General features: G+C 35.7%; 1 protein-coding gene across 1 annotated transcript in view; it reads right to left on the reverse strand.

Annotated features, from left to right (window-relative positions):
* DTHD1 (death domain containing 1) overlaps window positions 1-21,039 on the reverse strand; it is a 68,135-nt gene that overhangs the window by 41,863 nt on the left and 5,233 nt on the right. The window contains exons 3-6 of the mRNA XM_077758865.1: window positions 18,634-18,961; window positions 15,719-15,898; window positions 12,884-13,128; window positions 1,129-1,293 (exon numbers count right to left, since the gene is read on the reverse strand). Coding sequence (XP_077614991.1) covers window positions 1,129-1,293; window positions 12,884-13,128; window positions 15,719-15,898; window positions 18,634-18,961 — 918 coding nt within the window. The remainder of the gene's footprint in view (window positions 1-1,128; window positions 1,294-12,883; window positions 13,129-15,718; window positions 15,899-18,633; window positions 18,962-21,039) is intronic.

Consider the following 21,039-nt stretch of genomic DNA (forward strand, 5'->3'; position numbering starts at 1 on the left):
TCGTAAAAAGGAGAACTTTGGACGCAGAAATATGCACATATGCGGAATGTCATGTTAACATAGAAATGGCCACCTTCAAGCCAAGGAGAGAAGCCTGGAACAGATCCTTCCCTCACAGTCTTCAGAAAGAATGAATCTTGCTGACCTCTTGATCTCAGACTTTTAGGCTCCAAAATTATGAGACAATACATTTCTGTTGTTTAAGGCACCTAGTTTGTGGAAGTTTATTATGGGAGCCTGGCACACTAATATAAACACCTCTCTCTGGTCTGGATCCCTACCCCCTCACACACATGCTCCAACTCTTCTCCACAGAATTGCCTTACAAGAGTGCCCTCAGCCAGAGAATCCATAGACAAGGACTGACCGATGCAGGGTTGTAAACCAGCCTTCTTGGTACTCACACTCCAGAGCTTCCCTGAGGTATCAGGCTGAGGTAAAACTTCTGCTGAAACCATAGGTTTTCTCATAAACTGTAGATTATTCCCTTGCTCTACTTGTTTCTTTCATTCCCTTAACAAGATTCACCTAGCAGTTCTCCCTCAATAAATCAATAAACTCTAATCTTTAGCTCTGCTTCTGACCCGAGACAATTGTAGATGTAAGATCCTCCATTTTGAAATAAAAGCTATCTTTAGACATATGATTGCCTTCTCTTTATGAGTGTCTGCTCCTCATGAGCCTTAAAACTGTCTAAAACTGTTCTCATAATTAGCTGTCTAGAACACATGGAAATGAAGAAGGCAAAATAAGGACACTGAAATAACAAATTCAGTTTACATATACATGCTTATGAGATGAGCATAGCATGAACAGTTAATTACTGTCTTTATGGAATTGCATAAATAAAAGTACTGTTTAAAAACTATTTTTGGAGTTAAAAGAAATCTCTAAAAATAAATCTCAGTTATGAGTGGTTTCCAAAAGCACTTATTAAACTATCATGAATGAAATTATAGATAGCATGTTCATATCAATTCTGGTTTACATTTTAGCACACCCTGAAGAACTATTAATATTCCTATGTGAGGTATAAAAACTTAATCTTTTAATAGCATTTCAGTAAACATCAAGTATAATTCATCAGGATATAATATCATCAACTTGTATTGTTTACTACTGTATTACCTCTCTAAATGTTCGCACAATTCAAATGATATCAGGCCGCTCTGCATGGTTCTCACTACAACATTATCAAGCCCAAACCAACCACTGTCTCCACTTCTGAATCCCAGTAATTTCAGTGATTCACAGGCATTGTTACCAGGTTTCCTGATGGAAGCGCTTTTTGTCCTATACAATGGCAGGAGAAGAGAAACCAGTAAAATTTGTGTAGCATGAATCTTATTTAATCCATTCATTCTTTTATTAAGCAAATAATCCAAAATCAGCACATTAAATGTATTCTATGTGCCAATAATTATGCTATGCACTGGGAATACAAATTAAAGAAACGTATAGCCCTTGCTCTACTGAGAGCACAGTATTATAGTATTATCCAAATATGGGACAAGGTGATCGATGTGGTAAGTAAAGGAATGTGCAGGGTGGTTTAGCAGCAGAATGAAGGTGCTCAGGGAAGCTTGCAAAGTGAATGTTAATAAGTGACATGAGCTTTGGAAAATGAGAAGCATTTTATTACTGACCAGAGAGTTAAGGGAACACCCCAAAACATTAATAAAGTCACTGGTGAAAACCCAGATGCTTCAGGAGAGCCAAGAGTAGTGGGTGCCTAACAGGTAAAACCACAGATTCTAGAGCAAGACTGTCTACTTTTCAAATCCTGGGTGGATCTGCATCTTATTGACTATATGACCAATGGGCAATTTATTTGGTCTCTCATTTCACAGCTTCCTTATTTATAGTATGAGAGCAACAACAGTATCTACATCATAGAGTTAAATTGGTATTGATAAAGCACTGATAAGTGTAGTAAGCATTAATAGCATTAATGTTTTCATCGTAATTCCTACTGCAGACATAGCCAATTCACTTTCTTGCACAATCCCCCTTCCTTTTCAACCTGCAATTGTTGTTACCATGTGATACTTTCCACCAGCCAGAGCTGAATTTACTTTTTCTTTGGAATTTGGCTAACAGGCTCACAGTGATTATAACCTGTCACTGCTGTCATTTAGCTGCAGCACCCTGGGCTATGAAAATAATTAGCGCAGAGATTATTAAGAAAGGAAAAAATATGGGGCGCCTAGGTGGCTCAGTCGGTTAAGTGGACGACTTCAGCTCAGGTATGATCTCACAGCTTGTGGGCTTAAGTCCCACATCGGGCCCTATGCTAACAGCTCAGAGCCTGGAGCCTGCTTCAGATTCTGTGTCTCCCTCTCTTTCTGCCTCTCCCCAGCTCGTGCTGTCTCTGTCTCTCAAAAATAAATAAGCATTTAAAAATAAAAAAAAAAAAAGAAAGGAAAAATAGAGGAAATGCTAAGAGAGAAAAGGAGAGAAATCAAAATGAAAGAATCTATGTAATGCTAGAGATGGAATAGTCTTACAATAAACTCTTTTCTTGAATTTGTTTAAATGGATATCTGTTCCTCAGAAAGGAAGAAAATTCCTTGATAGTGACTATTGTAGAAGACAAAAAAAAAGGTCTAATTATGGTACAACTCACAAGGGGGCAAAACCATGTTAGCTAGTTACTAAGAATGAAGACCCAAGTGTGAATCCCACATCCTTATTTGTGAATACAATTAGTAACGGCTTTAAAGCCACCTTAGTTTTTACAGGTTGAGCTCTCCAATGAGACATAAATTAAGAACTAAACTAGATTTCAAATGTTTATTCTGAAACTTTTAGATTCTATTGATTCATTCAGGGAATCAATGAGTTTAAAATATGGAGGATAGGGGAAGAAATAACGTTTAGCTTTTGGCTTTTGGCTTAAAACCACAAATACAGTAAATTTTGTCACACTTGGAAGCTAATAATTTATTTTTTGTAAAGTTAAAAAATTTTTTTCGTTTATTTGAGAGAGACAGAGACAGCACAAGTCAGGTAGGGGCAGAGAGAAGGAGACAGAATCCCAAGCAGGCTCTGCTCTATCAGCACAGAGCCCAGTGCAGGGCTCGATCTTAGGAACTGTGAGATCATGACGTGAGGCAAAATCAACAGTAGGATGCTTAACCAACCAACTGAGCCACCCAGACACTGTGGAAGTTAGTAATTTATTAACACAGGAAGGTACCCTGAAACTGAATCCAAAATGTTGATTATGCACTAGAAACTTGATTAAATATATGATTGATTTTTTTTTTTTCTGATGACAACTCCTACCTTTTTTTCTCTCAATGGCCTAAGCATTTCTGGGGACCTACAGGTTCTCAGCAGTAGTGAACTGATCCTACTCCCAGGTCCAGACAGGTCTAAAACCTGAGCCATATAGTATATTTGGCCTTCATTAATACAGATTGCTTTTTAAAAAATCCCATTTTTCCCATTTCCGAGCATATGATAGGATTGCACTTCCTTTCCCCTATGGTTGAGCAGGGCCATATGACTAGTTCTGGTTAATGAAGGGTGAATGTCATTTGGAGACCAAGCATTTAATTGCTCATGTGCATCTACTCAATGCTTTTCTTCTGCTACCCATGACAGCAGCCAGAAAGTGGTTGCCTTTCAGCCTGAGTCCTGGAGTGAGGATAACCAAGAGACAGCCTCCTTTGATGGCAACACAGCATGTGTGAGATATAGGTTGTTGTCATAAGCCATTGGGAATTCAAGTTTTTGTTAGCCTAGCCTACCCTCTAGAGAGTGTCTTCCTCTTGGTCCTAGTGATCTGTTTGGTGATGGGTTTGTAATTGATTTAGGGTGAGAATAACTCTCAGGGCCTTTATGCATATCCATGGGGAAGCTTCACCTTTTCCACTGAACTTGGAAAATCAAGATGGAGCAATGTTACCAGCATGAGGGACAGAGAATGGAATTGGCACAGAGGAAGGCAGAAAGAGAAGAGAGACCCTGGGTTTTTTCTGGTTCAAATAGAATGTAAAGATAAATATATCCCCAGATGTTTTGTTTACAAGAACCAAAGAATTCCTATTTTCTTAAAACTTTGGGCTTGTTTTTCTGACACTCAAAATCAAAAGAGTCCTCAATGATATAAAGATTAAATTTAGATTTTATGACATATAACACCATGTAAGTTTAAGGTGTGCAATGTGATGGTTTAATACATGGATATGTAACAAAATGATTATTACAGTATAGTTAATACATCCATCATTTCAAATTTAGACTTTAATATGATCATAGATATACCTCATCTTGAAATTAAATGATTTGGTAGCATCTTTATTTATCCCAACTGTTCTTAACAATTCTGCAAATAAAGTCTTTCTTTTATATATCCTATTAGCAAACTTTCACATCTATTATTGCCTAGCAATGACTAGCACTTGATTACACTCCACAGAACATTCTTTTTTTTTTAATGTTTTATTTAGTTTTGAGAGATATATAGAGACAGTGTGAGAGAGGAGGGTCAGAGAGAGAGGGAGATACAGAATCCGAAGACAGGTTCCAGGCTCTGAGCTAGCTGTCAGCACAGAGCCCGACGCGGGACTCCAACCCACAAACAGCGAGATCATGACCTGTGCCAAAGTCGGATGCTCAACCGACTGAGCCACCCAGGCGCCCCTCCACAGAACATTGTACTAAGAGTTCCATGAAAACATAATCTATCTTCATTAAATAAATTTTTTATTCAAGAATTACTGATATTGCTTTTTCTTGAGATGAAACTTTTCCCATACCCCAAATTCCAGGTATGAAGGCAATTATAACTGGCCCATTTTGGGTCAAGTGCTCAATTATAATTAACAGGGACATTAAAAAACATGAAAACTCCCATTAGATCCACATGGATGGAAAGAACATTTTCCAGAATTTGTGTACAATTTCCAAAAATTCAAGTGGTGGTAGACAAAGCAACAGATGTCCACTACAAACTGCATTTCTCAGGTCTAACAGTACCCTGATATGTTGTTCTGAGATAAATGCCTGAATGCCACACAATTGAAAGACACTCAGAAGATTTTTTCCAAGATAAAAAGATCTGTCCAGGGGCACCTGGTTGGCTCAGTCAGTTAAGCATCAGACTCTTGATTTAGCTGTGGTCATGATCTCAAAGTTCATGAGTTTAAGTCCTGTGTGGGGCTCTTCGCTGTCAGCTTAGGATTCTCTCTCTTTCCCTGTCTCTCTGCCCCTCTCCTGCTCATGCTCTCTCTCTCTCTCCCTCTCTCTCTCTCTTTCAAAATAAATAAACTTCAAAGAAAAAAAGTTCTGTCCCAAGTTTCCAAAAGTAGAAATAGGCATTACTAGAAACTTTCCAAGGATGGTTTTTCTTTCTTTCTCTCTTTCTTTCCTTTTTATTATTTTTTTAACTTTTAAAATTTATTAGTAAGAGATGAGACAGAGCATGAGCATGGGAGGGGCAGAGAGAGAGGGAGACACAGAATCTGAAGCAGGCTCCAGGCTCTGAGCTGTCAGCACAGAGCCTGACGCAGAGCTCAAACTCACAAACCGCAAAATCATGACCTGAGCCAAAGTTGGACGCTTAACCAACTGAGCCACCCAGGCGCCTCTCTTCCTTCCTTCCTTCCTTCCTTCCTTCCTTCCTTCCTTCCTTCTTTTCTTCTATAGCAGTTTTAGGTTCACAGCGAAATGGAGAGGAAGAAACACAGATTTCCCATTTATCTCCTGTTTCCACATATGCATAGCCTCCCCCATTATCAATACCCCCCATAAAAGCGGTACTTTTGTTACAGTTGGTGGACCTACATTGATACATCATGATTACCCAAAGTCCATAGTTTACATTAGAGTTCACTCTGTCTTGCACATTCTATAGGTTTTGAACAAATGTAGAATGACATGTAGAAATCATAATAGTATCATATAAAATATTTTCACCACTAGAAAAATCCTCCATAGTCTGCCTATTTGTCCCTCCTTCACTGTCTTCATAGTTTAGCCTTCTCCAGAATGTTATACAGTATGTATGCATACAGTATGTATCATACTGTTTGTAGCCTTTTCATATTGTCTTCTTTCACTTAGCAATATACATTTAAGATTCCTCAATGTCTTTTTGGCTTCATAGCTCATCTCTCTTTGGCACTGAGTAATTTTCTATAGTATGGATGTTACTTATCCATTTACCCACTGAAAAGCATCTTGGCTACTTCCAAGTTTTGACAATTAAGAATAAGTCTTGTATAACATCCATATGCAGGTGTTTGTGTGGACATGTTTTCAACTCCTTTCAATAAATACCAAGAAGTGCTACTGCTGGATGATATGGTAAGTGTGTGTTTAATTTTGTAAGAAACCAAAAATTTCCCAGAGTAGCTGTACCATTTTGCATTCCACAAACAATGAATAAGAAGTCCTGCTTCTCCACATCCTCATCAGCATTTAAGGTTGTAAGTGTTCTGGATTTGGGTCATCCTAATAGATGTGTATTTATAGGATTTTTTTTTTTTAATTTTTTTTAATGTTTTATTTATTTCTAGGAGAGAGAGAGAGAGACAGCATGAGCAGGGGAGGGTCAGAGAGAGAGGGAGCCACAGACTGAAACAGGCTCCAGGCTCTGAGCTGGCAGTCAGCACAGAGCCCGACGCAGGGCTCGAACCCACAAACCGCGAGATCATGACCTAAGCGAAAGTCGGACACTTAACCGACTGAGCCACCCAGGCGCCCCTAGGATTTTTTGTTTTAATTTGCATCTCAGTGATGACATATGATGTGGAGCATCTTTTCAGATTCTTATTTGCCAGCCCCACATCTTCTTTGGTAAAGTGTCTGCTAAAGTCTTTGGCCATTTTTTAATCAATTTTTTTTTGTTTCTTATAGTTAAGTTTAAAGAGTTCTTTGTGTATTTTGGATAACAGTTCTTTATCAGATGTGTCTTCTGTAAATATTTTCTACTAGTCTGTGGCTCATCTTCTTATCTTCTTAATATTCCCTTTCCCAGAGCAGAAGCTTTTACTTTTATGAAGTCCAGTGTATCAATTATTTCTATCATGGATTGTGCCTTTAGTATTGTATCTAAAAGTCATTGCCATACACAAGGTCATCTAGATTTTCACCTATTAGGTGAAAGTAGGTGAAAACACCTTCTAGGAGTTTTATAGCTTTGCATTTTACATTTATGTCTACAATCCATTTATGTCTATAATCCATTATGGACATCCACTTGTTCCAGCACCATTTGTTGAAAAGACTATCTTTACTCCATTGCATTGCCTTTTCTTCTTTGTTAAAACTCAGTTGACTATATTTATATGGATCTATTTCTGAGCTCTCTATTCTGTTCCACTGATCTAGTTGCCTGTTCTTTCATCAATACTACACTGTGGATACTGTGGTTTTGTAGTAAGTTTTGAAGTCGGTAGTATCAGTCTTCTAAATCTGTTCTTCTGTGTTGGCTATTCTGGGTCAGCATTTCTTTTTGATTTCTTAAGTTATATGGTAATTTTACCAACATGTCCCTTTTATTATTATGTGATATGACACATGTTTTACAAATATTCTTATATAAGACTTGCATTTACATTTGAACATAATCTTAAAACCAATGGCATTGTGTAGAAATGGTATTTTTCATCAGCAAAAATATTTACCATCTAACTCCCAAAGTATTTCTTATATAATATGGAATGCATTTTTATTTAATAAATTAATTTCACTTTCATTACTGTCAAGAAATCTTTTCTGGTTCATAATTAAATGACTTTCATCTTTTCCCCAGAAATCATTCAAACATAAAGGAATGTAATGTAATAAAGACCACTAATTCTTCATATTTAGACTATGTTTTGGCCTCACCTAGTTTTTACCTTTTTTATTTTATGAAGCATGGAGTGCTTCACTGTGTTCCTATTTCCATAGAAAATGTTCAACTGTTTTCACCCTTTGATGTAAGAATGTTAGTATATGTGCTGCCCAAGCGAGCACATGAAAGAAAGTTAAGTAAATAGTTGACATATGCTCTCATTTTATTGTATTATGCTCCACCGGATAGAGAAAATCCATCTACCATATCTGGCACTAATAGCAACAGCATATTATAAAATACTACTTTAGTGTTGTTAAAAAGTATAGAATTACTAATACTACTTACATTTCTACGAATTTATTCATTAATTTATTTAATTCACACAACATTCGTTGAACACATACAATGTTATACTGGTGCTGAGTGATGACAAATGGAAAGGCGAATGATACTATAGTATGACATAGGATGTGCACAAAGAATGTGGCTAACACAAAGAGAGGAAAAATCAATCCCTCCGAGAGATCTTAGAATGTCTAGACAGATAAGGAAAGAGTTGAGCTACCAGTTTCAGAATAAACCAGAATTCTTCTCCCAAACATGACAGAAAAAGAATTTTCTAGCAGAAAGACCATACAACAGGGCAAAGAAATGGAGAAGGAAAAAGAAAATAGTACTTTGGCCAATTGAATTGATGAAAAATGGCCATCTTTCCACTACATAGGAATGCTGGAAAAAATGTCTCTCTCTCTCTCTCTCTCTCTCTCTCTCTCTCTCTCTCTCTCACACACACACACACACACACACACACACACACACAAAGACAGAGGAATTCAAAATTCAAAAGCTGGAAAGAAAATCCCTTAGATCTGGAAACGAACAAACAGACAAATTTCAAAAAGTTGGAATTCTCCTCTCTCCCTAAGGAACACGACCAACTGGTTCTGTGGAGGCTCGCACCCTCATCAGTCTCCTCCACACACACACACACCCTGCCCCACCAACCGTGCATACACACCAGGTGTGCGGGGGCTGGAGCTTAATATATTATCAGGTACATCAGATACAGCCTCTAGCTATTAACTGGAACTAACTCAGTCATAAAACTGGAATCCCAAAAGGGCAGCATTGGCCGTGAAATGAGAAACAGTAAAAACAACCAAAATCTCTTCGAACATCGGCTCAAGAAAACAATAAACACCCAAAGCTGCCCTCGGCAGGGGTGAAGGGGAGAAGAAAAGTTGATCTGACTAAAAAATCATAATTAATACTTGGAAATGAATTTCTAAGGATGGAATTAGCATTATAGACAAAGTACTAATTACACCATGCTAATAGATAATCTTAAATATCATGTTAATAGGTAAGTGATAGAATAATCTCAATAAAACCATAAAATGGGTATGTTTACAATGATCAAAGGGATAACAAAAGAAATAGAAAGCATAATGAAAAAAACCAGCATTTTGAAACAAAAAAATTTTTTAAATATATCAAACCCCCCTTTTTTTTTTTTTAGAAATGAGAGCTACAATGATTCAAATGAACAGTTGAAATAACTGATTTAAAAATGGTAAAAATACCAAATGTCTCTCCCTCCCTTTGCCCCTCTGCCCCTCTCCTCTCCCTCTTTCTCTCTCTGTTCCTCTCTACCACTTGCTCTACCAAAGCAAGTGTGCTCTCTCTCTAAAAATTAAAAAAAAAAACACTTAATTTACTTTAAATAAATAAATGAATAGCAAAATATTTTAAAAAGGTAAAATATATGACAAATCTAAGGAAATCATCTCAAATACAGCAAAGAAGCTTTTAAAAATATTAGAGATTTATATAAGATGAACAATAGTATAAGTTATGTTCAGTCCACTTATATTTATTTAATATAACTGATGATTTCATTTATATCATCTTTAATATCACCATGCTGTTTTCTTGTTTTCCTTCTGTTATTCTTTTGCCATATAAACTTTTCCTTTTTGATTTTTGCTTTGTGCTTTTATGAGTGAGACTGAGGCAAGGCTGATTTTATTCCTTTTTACATCATCTGCTTCTACTGAATGGGTTGTTATAGAATTACGTTTTATTTAAATGTGCATTTCAAATTTTCCGTGTTATGCCTTAGTAGGGTGGTGGTGGTTGTTGTTTTTCATAAATTGTATCTAGTAATCAATCAGCACTTTCTAAGTCAAGGCTTTAATCAACATCAGAAAATTAAATTCAACTATGCCTTTGATTATTGCTTCTTTTATGGTTATTTTGGTTGCTCCTTTGATGGTACTTATAATTATTAGGTAACATCACTTCAAATGATTCCTTATCAAATGTTGGTCCCTTTTCATCTCTGCTTGTTATCTTTGTATCTCATCTGGTAGTCCTCCTGTCTTTTTCTAGGCTATCCTGATGGCTTTCTGTTGCTCAGAAATTTTGCTTCCTGGGTCATACTAAACTTACAAAATAGATTTCTATAATATTCTGCAGGTAACTGTGATTTTCATTATTCAAGTAACTGTGAAATGTCAGGTTGATGCTCTCTTTCTTTATTTCCATAGTATGTTTTTTGGTGTTTTTGTTCTGCTTTTGAAATCGTTTTGATTGATATTACAATTTTTTTTCTGTAAGAAATCATGTAGGATTTTGTAATTTTTTCCCTTAATCTTGAATGAATGTTCGTCCACTCACTTTGATAGCCACTTGAATCTTTTTCTCAGATCTGGAGAGCAGATCCATGTGCATAATTTATAAATCCATTTTAAGTGTCTAATCATTTTTACTGAGTATAATTTATCTGTACTGCCACTGTGTCGTCTTCTACCTGAAATAATTGGATTTCAAATGTTTTGAATCAATTAAGTGTATGAAAATGTGGTGCCCTCAGCATGATTTCTCCTGGGGCTCCTTTTACCTCTACTCTTATCCCTATGCCTACGGGAACTTCATTTTTGACCATGCAGCACTTTGCCTCCTATTTCTGTCTGCATTCTGTTCCATCATTTAGGAGGCATGTGCAAATATAACAAAAGAGGGGCAAAGGAACACTGATCGAATCAGTTCCAGAATGATATCTGTGTGTTACAGGGATAAATTTATATTTCTCAGACTAGGGGATTAGACAATCATGGACAGATGAGTCATTTTTCTATCATATTTATTGCAAATGGAGGTGCTTTGTTTTATGATGCAAAGTACACATCAGTCACAAATTATTTTTATTAATCCTTTGCCATACTCCCTTTATATGTGGTAGAAATGCTAGATTCCTGTAATAGGTTACTGGTAAGAATCCATTCTGAGGATTAAGTTCTTATCTTTAAAACTATCTATAGGGGCATCTGGGTGGCTCAGTGGGTTATGCGTCCAGCTCCAGCTCATGTCATGATCTCATGGTGAGTTTGAACCCCGCGTATGACAGCTCAGAGCCTGGAGCCTGCTTCAGATTCTGTGTCTCCCTCTCTCTCTCTCTGCCCTTCCCCCACTCATACTCTGTCTCTGTCTCTCAAAAATGAATAATTTTTTAAAAATTAATAAAAATAAATTTTAAAATATATGTATCTCAAAATATTTAAAAGAGCATGTCTTTAATCTATTAGACTGGTACATTTTAATTTTTTTAACATTTATTCATTTTTGAGAGACAGAGAAAGACAGAGAATGAACAAGAAAGGGGCAGAGAGAGAGGGAGACACAGAATCAGAAGCAGGCTCCAGGCTCTGAGCTGTCAGCACAGAGCCCAATGCAGGGCTCGAACCTATGAACCATGAGATTATGACTTGAGCCAAAGTCAGTTGCTTAGCCAACTCAGCCACCCAGGGCCCCAGACTGATGCATTTCAAATTGGAAGTTTCAGGATATTTCTTGTTTTAAATCTTACTTTACCATGATACACAGGAACATGAATTAACTAAACTGCTATTTAGATTATATATCTATATCAATATAAATAGGTAGATGGATGGATGGATGGATGGATGGATATAGATAGATAGATAGATCCCCATCCCAAGTAGCAAAAGTGTATATAACTGGATCATGTCTATATTCTTATATTCTATCTAGCATAAGGGAAAGTTTAATTTCCTCTCCCAGCCACAACCTAATATTCTACTATTGCCAGCTCCCTAAATTGCAACCATTGTGGGAAAGGAAAAATTATCTACATCTCAATTTCCAGCCTTACAGTTTCAAACTTAATAGAGGATGGCTACACAGAGTCATGAGTAAATCTAGATAAATGTGAGCCTATCCAATATCACATCACTTGGTAGGTATCATGACTTGTATACGTTCTTAATATCACTGAGTTTCAGTCTTCTTACTAATAGAATGAAGAAAAGGTGGGGTGGGGGAGATTGGATAAGACAATATACACAGGAAACCTGGCACACAGTAGCTACTCAATTAATAGTAGATAGTATTTCAATTAAGTTTCTGAAGTTGTTTCTGCCTCTTGGTTTTTCAAAGAAAAAATAATTTCCTTCTGAACTGAAGAACAGAAACATTCCCTTCTACATTTTTCATTAGGAAAAGATAAAATAAGTATTAAATGAAAGAACAGGAATTAAGATCGGGATTATTCTGTGTACCCTATTTGTTGTTAGCATTTTGTTTCCAATGTCGTTTCTGGCTAGTAACTCAGTATGCATATTTGTCTCACTGGCGGGGATTTTGTGTAGTTATAAAAATTAGGGAAGGATCCAGTAACATTTCGCCTATATGGCAAACACAGATTCAAATTAAATTTGTTTTGGAAAAGTTCAGGTTAATATTTTCCTTACATTAACAGCACACTCTTTAAATATAGAAGTTAAAATCACTATACCACACCTTTATAATTAACCATGTCATAATGTCTTTGAAAGCAAAGATTAAATTTACCTCTTGTGTATCTACCCCACCGCAGAGCATATATTTGGGCCGTTTGTGGGTCTAAAGTCATTACGTTTTATGAGTCTACAATATTTTATTTGTATATGAAAATGTTTCATGATATTTCAATAATGATTTTTAAACATGTGACATCAAATTACATTTTTAAATTATTTATGTTTCTTTGCTTATTATCAACTCAGTTAGCGATACAAGGATTTAACTCACCGGTTGATGTATAGTGGTGTGATCCTATTGGTAGTGGCACTAGCTGTTCTTTTATGCTCTATCTCAGATGAAAGATTCTTTTTATCAGGGTGTGGAGCACAAGGTAGGAATATGGTAACTGGCTTCTGGAAAGGATGTATCAATGGGTGCTTAACATGGATCAGAGGGCTTGTAGATATCACTGGGTAGGAAGTATCTTGCTGTGTTTTTAAATATGCCACCAAAGATGGGTCAACTGGTTGGACCTGAACAAGGAAAAAATACATATATTTCTATATTTTAATAGCAAAAGATGCAAAGTATCAGCACATGTCTAAGCCGATTTTCTGAAAATTTGACAGAATCTAGTTTTATATATTTCTCCATGTGTTGTTGACTGGAATCAATGATGAATTAATGTAAAAAACACAAGATTTGGTCTCCCTTTTACAAAGTCTTTCTGAAATTTGGGTTTCTTCTCTTATGTTATAAATAACTGAGAAACACTCTTACTTGTAGGCAACAAAATGACCTAGAAAGCAAAAAAGACATTTTACGTAATTTCTCATTAGAACTGGTGTTAGATCAAGTGATCTTCAGAAACTAGAAAAACAAAACTATATTTATTTCCTCTCACATAAGAGTGGCTAATAAAAAGAGCTAGCATGATTCTAAAATTTTAAAGTTATGGAAATACTTATGAATACATTGTTCATAATATTGTTTTTTCACCTAATTTTTCTTCTTTGTTAACCACTTACAATAACAGAGAACAGGAGAGCATGGGTGAGAGTCTAGATTAGAAGGACAGAAAATATTGAGAAAGTGTATCTTCTAAAATGTGCAATGATGCTCCATTATATCTTGTGTATATGTTGCAAATGGTGTTTGTATATATTAAATCTTCATTCCCAAAATGCTATTTTATAATGAAATATAACCAAATATTCATAATAAATATTGAAATTGATTAGCCTCCTTTTTGCCATCCTATCAGATGCAAATCTTGAATCATATGATTGTCCCAAATCCTGGCATCAATTCATTCATAGACACTCAACATATGTTTTTGTCAATAAATGTCATCAAGACACACACACATACACACCACTCCCACACACACATACACACAGCCAAGCAAGCTTACAAATAAAGCAGGGATTCACTTTGGAATGGGATTCACTGTGCTCTAAATCCTCACTTTATCACTGATAACACTGTATGTTAGGTCATTAAAAATATAAGAGGGGCTCCTGGGTGGCTCAGTTGGTTAAACGTCCAACTCTTCATTTCGGTTCAGTTCACAATCTCACAGTTCATGAGTTGAAGCCCTATGTTGGGCTCTGCACTGACAGCATGGAACCTACTTGAAATTCTGTATTTCCCTCTCTCTCTGCCCCTTTTCATGCTCTCTCTCTCTCCAAAAACAAACAAACATTTTCTAAAACCTAAAAACCTGGACCACTTTCTTACATCATACATAAAAATAAACTCAAAATGAATGAAAGACCTAAATGTAAGACAGGAAGCCATCAAAATCTTACAGGAGATAAACTTCATTCACAGCAACTTATTAGTAGACACGCCTCCAGAGGCAAGGGAAACAGAAGCAAAACTGAACTATTGGGACCTCACCAAGACAAAAAGCTTATGCACAGCAAAGGCAAAACTAAATAAAACTGACTACAAAACTAAAGGGCAACTGACAGAACGGGAGAAGATATTTGCAAATGACATATCAGATAAAGGGTTACTATTCAAAATCTATAGAGAACTTATGAAACTCAACACCCAAAAAAACATAATCCAGTGAAGAAATGGGCAAAGGACATGAACAGACAGTTTTCAAAAGAAGACATCCAGACGGCTAACAAACATGTGAAAAGATGCTCAACATCACTCATTGTCAGGGAAATACAAATAAAAGCACAATGAGATGCCACCTCATACCTGTCAGAATGGCTAACATTAACAACTTAGGCAACAACAGATGTTGGCTAGGATGCAGAGAAAGGGGAACACTTCTGCATTGCTGGTGGGAATGCAAACTGTTGCAGTCACTCTGGAAAACAGTACAGAGGTGCCTCAAAAAATTAAAAATAGAACTATCACACCACCCAGCAATTACACTACTAGGTATTTATCCAAAGGATACAAAAATGCTGATTTGAAGGGGCACATCCACCCCAATGTTTATAGCAGCATTATCAACAATAGCCAAATTATGGAAAGAGTACAAATGTCCATGGATAAATGGATAAAGAAAAGATGGTATATGTATATATGTATATATATGTATGGTATGCATATGGTATACATATATATAATATATTATATATATAATGAATTATATATATAATGAATATTACTTGGCAGTCAAAAAGAATGAAATATTGCCATTTGCAACAACATGAACGGAACTAGAGTGTATTATGCTAAGAAAGGTAAATATCATATGATTTCACTCATATGTGGAATTTAAGAAAGAAAACAGTTGAGCATAGGGGAAGGGAAGAACAAATAAGATAAAAAAAGAGAAGGAGGCAAACCATAAGGGACTGTGTATTTATAGAGAACACACTGAGGGTTCCTGGAGAGGTATTGAGTGGGGGGATGGGATAAATGGGTGATGGGCATTAAGGAGGACATTTGTTGGCATGAACCCCTAAATTCTATTCTTTAAATAAAAAATAAATAAATAAAATTTAAATAAGAGAAAGAAAGGATTAAAAAGAAAAGTATAAGGGAAGAATTCATTTAGTGTTGTATTAAATAGTGGTACCCTTATCATTTTGGGACTATGTTTGATGACCCACAAAATCTCTGAGAAGAAACTCATCAGTTTTTAGCATTTACCTTTAATTGTACCAGTACTGGTGAGCCAAAAACTCCTGGAGGGTAATTTAATGACACTCGGGAATCCATGCTTGGCTTAAGAGTAAGGCCTTTCTTTGTTACTGTGAAGGACTCTTTCTTTAAACAAGATACAACAGAAAAGATACCCAACTTGTACACTTTCACTTCAGCACAGGTGCCCTGTATGGATTGAGGACATGAAAGGACATTAATGCAGCCCTGCTCAGGGAGTATCTGCTGTACATACTCTGCTGCGAAAGAAAAGTCTATCTGCTGTCCCTGTAATCTCTCACAATTGAGAAAGATTTCATTAACACCAAAGGGTTGGTCATCTCATGAGATGAGGTAGAACCTGATAGTAGTCTCTCAAATTTGGACTAATGATAGAAAAAGAGAGAAGTAAATATGTTTTTAAATTTAAATCCTCCCCCAAGATGTATAGTGAGTGAATGGACAATCGCATTTAGTATTTTCACAAATATTAACTATTTTTGGAATCCTATCTTCCTTTACCAGAATAAACTTTAAATATTGCCTTTTAGGAGAACCTGGGTGGCTCAGTTGGGTAAGCGTCCAATTCTTGGTTTCAGTTCATGTTATGATTCCATGGTTTGTGAGTTCAAGCCCTGTGTTGGACTCTGCGCTGACGGCCCGGAGCCTGCTTGGGATTTTGGGATTCTCTCTCTCTCTCTCTCTCTGCCCCTCCCCTGCTCTCCCTCTCTCTCTCTCTCTCAAAATAAATAAATAGACCAAAAAATAATAAATATTGGCCTTTATCCAGGAAATTTAACACTGTTTTACAGAATTCCAAATTTCATCATTTGGGTAGTTTATGTAAACACTATAGCACCTGTACTGTCAGTAAATTCTTCCTTCTGGCAGCTCACAATCTCTTAGCAAAGTCATTTTTTCTATTTCTCTCCTTCATGCAGTGGGAGCAAAAAACTAAAAAGAGGCATTTGTGTTTCTTTTTTATATAGTGACATTTAAATTTGTAATGCATATATGTAGGCACATATTCAAGCTTTTTTATCACACAAAAGGGAACTGAGTACATAAAGGAAAACAAAATGATCTATTCATATAACCACCAAAGCTTAAAATGAAGAGGCAGGCTTAAAAGTAATTTGGTCTATTCATGTGTCCCCAAGCCCCAGTCCGGCTCCTCCCCAACACGAGTGGATAATCATGCAGACACACACATAAACATTTCAGGGACACTCATGACAGAAAATAACCTATCATTTGAAAACTGACTGAGGAAGACATTTCATAATATCACGTCATGAATCCATCGATGGGAAAATTCAGGGCGGGATGAATGTTCCTCATTGGCTGAAGGGAAAATGGTGAGAAGTAAGAAAGAAAAGTCTTCCCAGCGCTGGTGGTTGTGCATTTTGTGCACATTTGGCAGATGCTGGGAACCAGAAGTGTTTTTAAGCAGGGGAGTTGCCATCAACAGAAATCTGATGATGGTTTGTTTATCTGACTCTGGAATTAGAATTCTTAAATGTCGGATGAACCACACAAAATTTTGGAAGGACTCCAGAGTTTAAAATTTCTGAGCTAAAAATGGGGATAACTACCACTGGAAAATTATAAAAAGCATATGCTGGTATATTTTTAGTAGATAACAGTCCTTGTATTTTGATTTCCTTTTTGCTCTGATTATCCATTTACTAAACATCTTGTAAGTCACATGTACTATCAACAGTTTTTGCTTTTATAATGTCAGTCACATAGATTGGTTAAGATTAAAAAGCCACAGTCAAGAGCAATGCTGACCAGACTATTATACATATCGGCTTCCTAGACTAAATATAAAATGTATTAGGGACATGAATTGGAACAAATAATTAGAGCAAGCTTAGCTTTCATATTCTACTACATAACTTTGTTTGTAACTCAGGAAAGTCCCAAATCAGAAAAAGAAGAGATGTATTATAAAGAATTTCTTGTTTCATGGAATTTTCAAACATTTATTCCTTGCCCTGTCTTCAAATAATGACAACTTACGTAAAGCTAAAAAGATAAACATTTTGTTTAAAAGTTAATTTGGGGACCCACAGAAAAATCTTTAACCTTAGTTCCCATCAACTTCATGCTAATTTAACAGCTGTTATATTCTGTCTTCAAAACAGGAATTTGTGATGGTAGAGAAGCTCAGAGTTATTACAATGAAGTCTAATTTATTAACTCCTAACACATGTTTATAGGCTTCCTTTTGTCTTAAGTGCATTTACTCATTTAATCCCTATGATCCTATCAGGCAGACAATATTATGTGTTCATTTTTCAGATAAAGAAATTGAGTCATGACATGGTTACATAATTTACCCATTCTAACATAGCAAGAAAGTATAGGAATCAGATTTCAAACCCAGCCAATCTTCCTCCACAACTCACATCTTAACTACCACATATACTATCTTCTGTGTATAAAGAAAACACAATTTATAGACTTAATAACTATCTTAAGGAACACACACATACATGCAATTATTTTTTTTACATATTTTCGCAATTCATGAATGATAAAAATAAAACTAGTATTACCTGGGGATACCAACCTTCTTAAGTTAAGACAGAGGTCCATCACATTAGAAATGTTAGTCTAATGCTAGTCTAGAGCATGAAGCTGACTAAGCCACGATTTTGGTTTTCTTTCCCAGGTGAACATACATTTGCTAGGTCCTAGACCCAAGTTCTTCATTCTGAAGTTTTTCCCAATAATTTCTGCTTTCCTTTGATCTTTATAGATAGCAAAAAAAATTGTGAATTCACTGGTGTTAACCTAATCAGCCTTTCCACTTATTACCGATGGAGCAATTATATCTATTCACAATCTGGTAGTCTGGCTAATATTTAGCAGAGGAGTCAAATAGCAAATGTAGATATAGTCAAGGATTTACCAACCTTGTAACTTCCTCTCATTCCTTCCAGTGAATTTGGGGTTAGGTAACTCGACTGAAGGTTTACATCAGACACTTTTACCATGATGTCTCTGTAATTTCCCCTGTAACGTGCAGTAAATGGAATTGTAATGCATATTGGAAACGGAATTTTGTTTTCCATATCTGAGCACTCAACAGTGATGACATTACTGACCAACTCTTCATTGTCACTCACTATTAAAGAACTCATGCTATTAATTATCCGGCATTCTAGATGTTGTAGAACATATGATGGTGCTGTAATATAACAAGACACTTGGGGGCTGGTATCACTCAGTATGTCAAAGTATCTGCAGCAAAAAAAAAGAAAAAAAAAGAAAAACACATAATTTTTGCAATTATTTAATTTGTGTACTGTATAGCTAAATGCATACAGAGCACAAGCTCGAAAGCTGCATTGTTTTGGTGTGAATCCCAATTTTTCCACTTACTAACTCTGTAACCTTGGGAAAGATACTCAATCTCTCTGTGCCTCAGTTTATTCAACTGTAAAATGATAATGAAATAATACCTGTCTAATAAGATGGCTGTGAGAATTAAATAAACTCGCAAATGTTAAGTAATTAAAAAGCTATGCCTGACATAGTCTGTATTATACATATTAACTATTGTTACTATTGTCCCCATTGACATTACCATTATTATTTAGGTGGTTGATTTCTCAGCTTTGTTCACTTTACGACATGAATCTGAAGATTACTAATGCTTCTTGATAAACCAAGTACTTATACTTGAATCGTTTACTAAATTTAAGGGAAGGAGATAAATATATATGTAAATATATATCTGGTATTGGAATTATCCAAACATATTACATCGAATGATGATGTTTATTACGTTTTTTTTAAAAAACTGAGAAGGGTACAAAATACTGTGCACTTATGATTAATCAAGGTAATTAGAAGCAGAATATTTATAATCATCAAAGAATCAATATAAACACTTATTTTGACCATTTGTTATACTCTTGCTTTTTATAACCATCACCTTTGCCAAATATTTTAGAATCTTAAACATTTAAATTCAAGTTTGTGATCAGTCACTTACTATTTGCTTGGCCTTAAATATCAATAATATTTTTTAAATGTTTATTTATTTTGAGGGAGGGAAGGAGCAGAGGGAGAGGCAGAGAAAGAATCTCAAGCAGGCTCTGCATTGCCAGCACAGAGTGGGCCATGGTGCTTAAACCCAGGAACTGTGAGGTACTGCCTGAGCCAAAACCAATTCTGAAGTTTAACTGACTAAGCCACTCAGGTGCTCCAAATATCATTAATTATTATTAAGATAACTAATATGTTAGCACTCTCTATGGACCAGATTTTAGGTTACACGTTGTTTCTTTCCTTTTTTTAAGAGTTAATTATTTTTCAGTAATCTTTAAAACCAACGTAGGGTTCGAACTTACATTCCTGAGATCAAGAGTTTCATGTTCTACCTCCTGAGCCAGCCAGAGGTCCCCATGTTGTTTCATTTAATCCTCACACTAAGGAGGTCAGGCAGATACTACTGTCATCACCTTTTACAGGTAAGGAAACTGAGGCTTAGAAAATTTCACTTTTTGAAAATTACACCAATGTTAAGTTACAGAACCAATAATAGAATCCGTCTATCTTTAGCACAAATGTCCACAGTTTCTAACATATTTTCAAATCACTCCAAAGCATTAGCTTCTTTATCCATTACTGAAACCAATACCTAATTCACAATGGTGTGAAGATGCAATGAGATAAAATATTTAAACTTCTTATTAAAGGGGGTTAGCATAAAATGTGTGCTCAATAAATGCTAGATCTCTACATTGAAATCGCCAGCTGTAGTTTCTCCTTTTGGTACTTCTCATTTCTTATCCATGAAATGACTGAAATATTGGCAATGTGAAAGATAAATAAGAGGATCCATATAAAATGCAGCATTCATACCCAGTTCTAGAATAATCAGGTTTTAACTTTTTTTCAATTATTAGTGGATTGAATTTATAGTACCCTTTAACGTAGATATCTAAAACAAAACAAAACATGTTGAAATTTCAAGGAAGGTTATTTATATTTATAATTCTAAACCTGTAAAGTTAGAATGAAATTACCCAGTACATTGGTCTGTTTGTACATTTTCTGATGAGAGTAATAATCGTACTTCAGAAAATGAAAGACAATTTCAGAATTGTTTAACAGAGAATACAGTGACTCAGCCTTGTATAACTTCAAAAATTATTCTCTTTGTGCCCTGGAAACTATCTGCATACCCTCTTCTAAAAGACTGATAGATGAAGTGACCGAAGAGACCTATAAATGCTTCCATTTCCTCTAGGTTTAATCAAATAGATCTAGTCCAGCAGCTAAAATAATCAGATTGGTTTATTTTAGTCTTG

The sequence above is a fragment of the Crocuta crocuta genome, unplaced genomic scaffold (genome assembly GCF_008692635.1).
Source record: "Crocuta crocuta isolate KB4526 unplaced genomic scaffold, BGI_CrCroc_1.0 scaffold223, whole genome shotgun sequence".
Taxonomy (NCBI): Eukaryota; Metazoa; Chordata; class Mammalia; order Carnivora; family Hyaenidae; genus Crocuta; species Crocuta crocuta.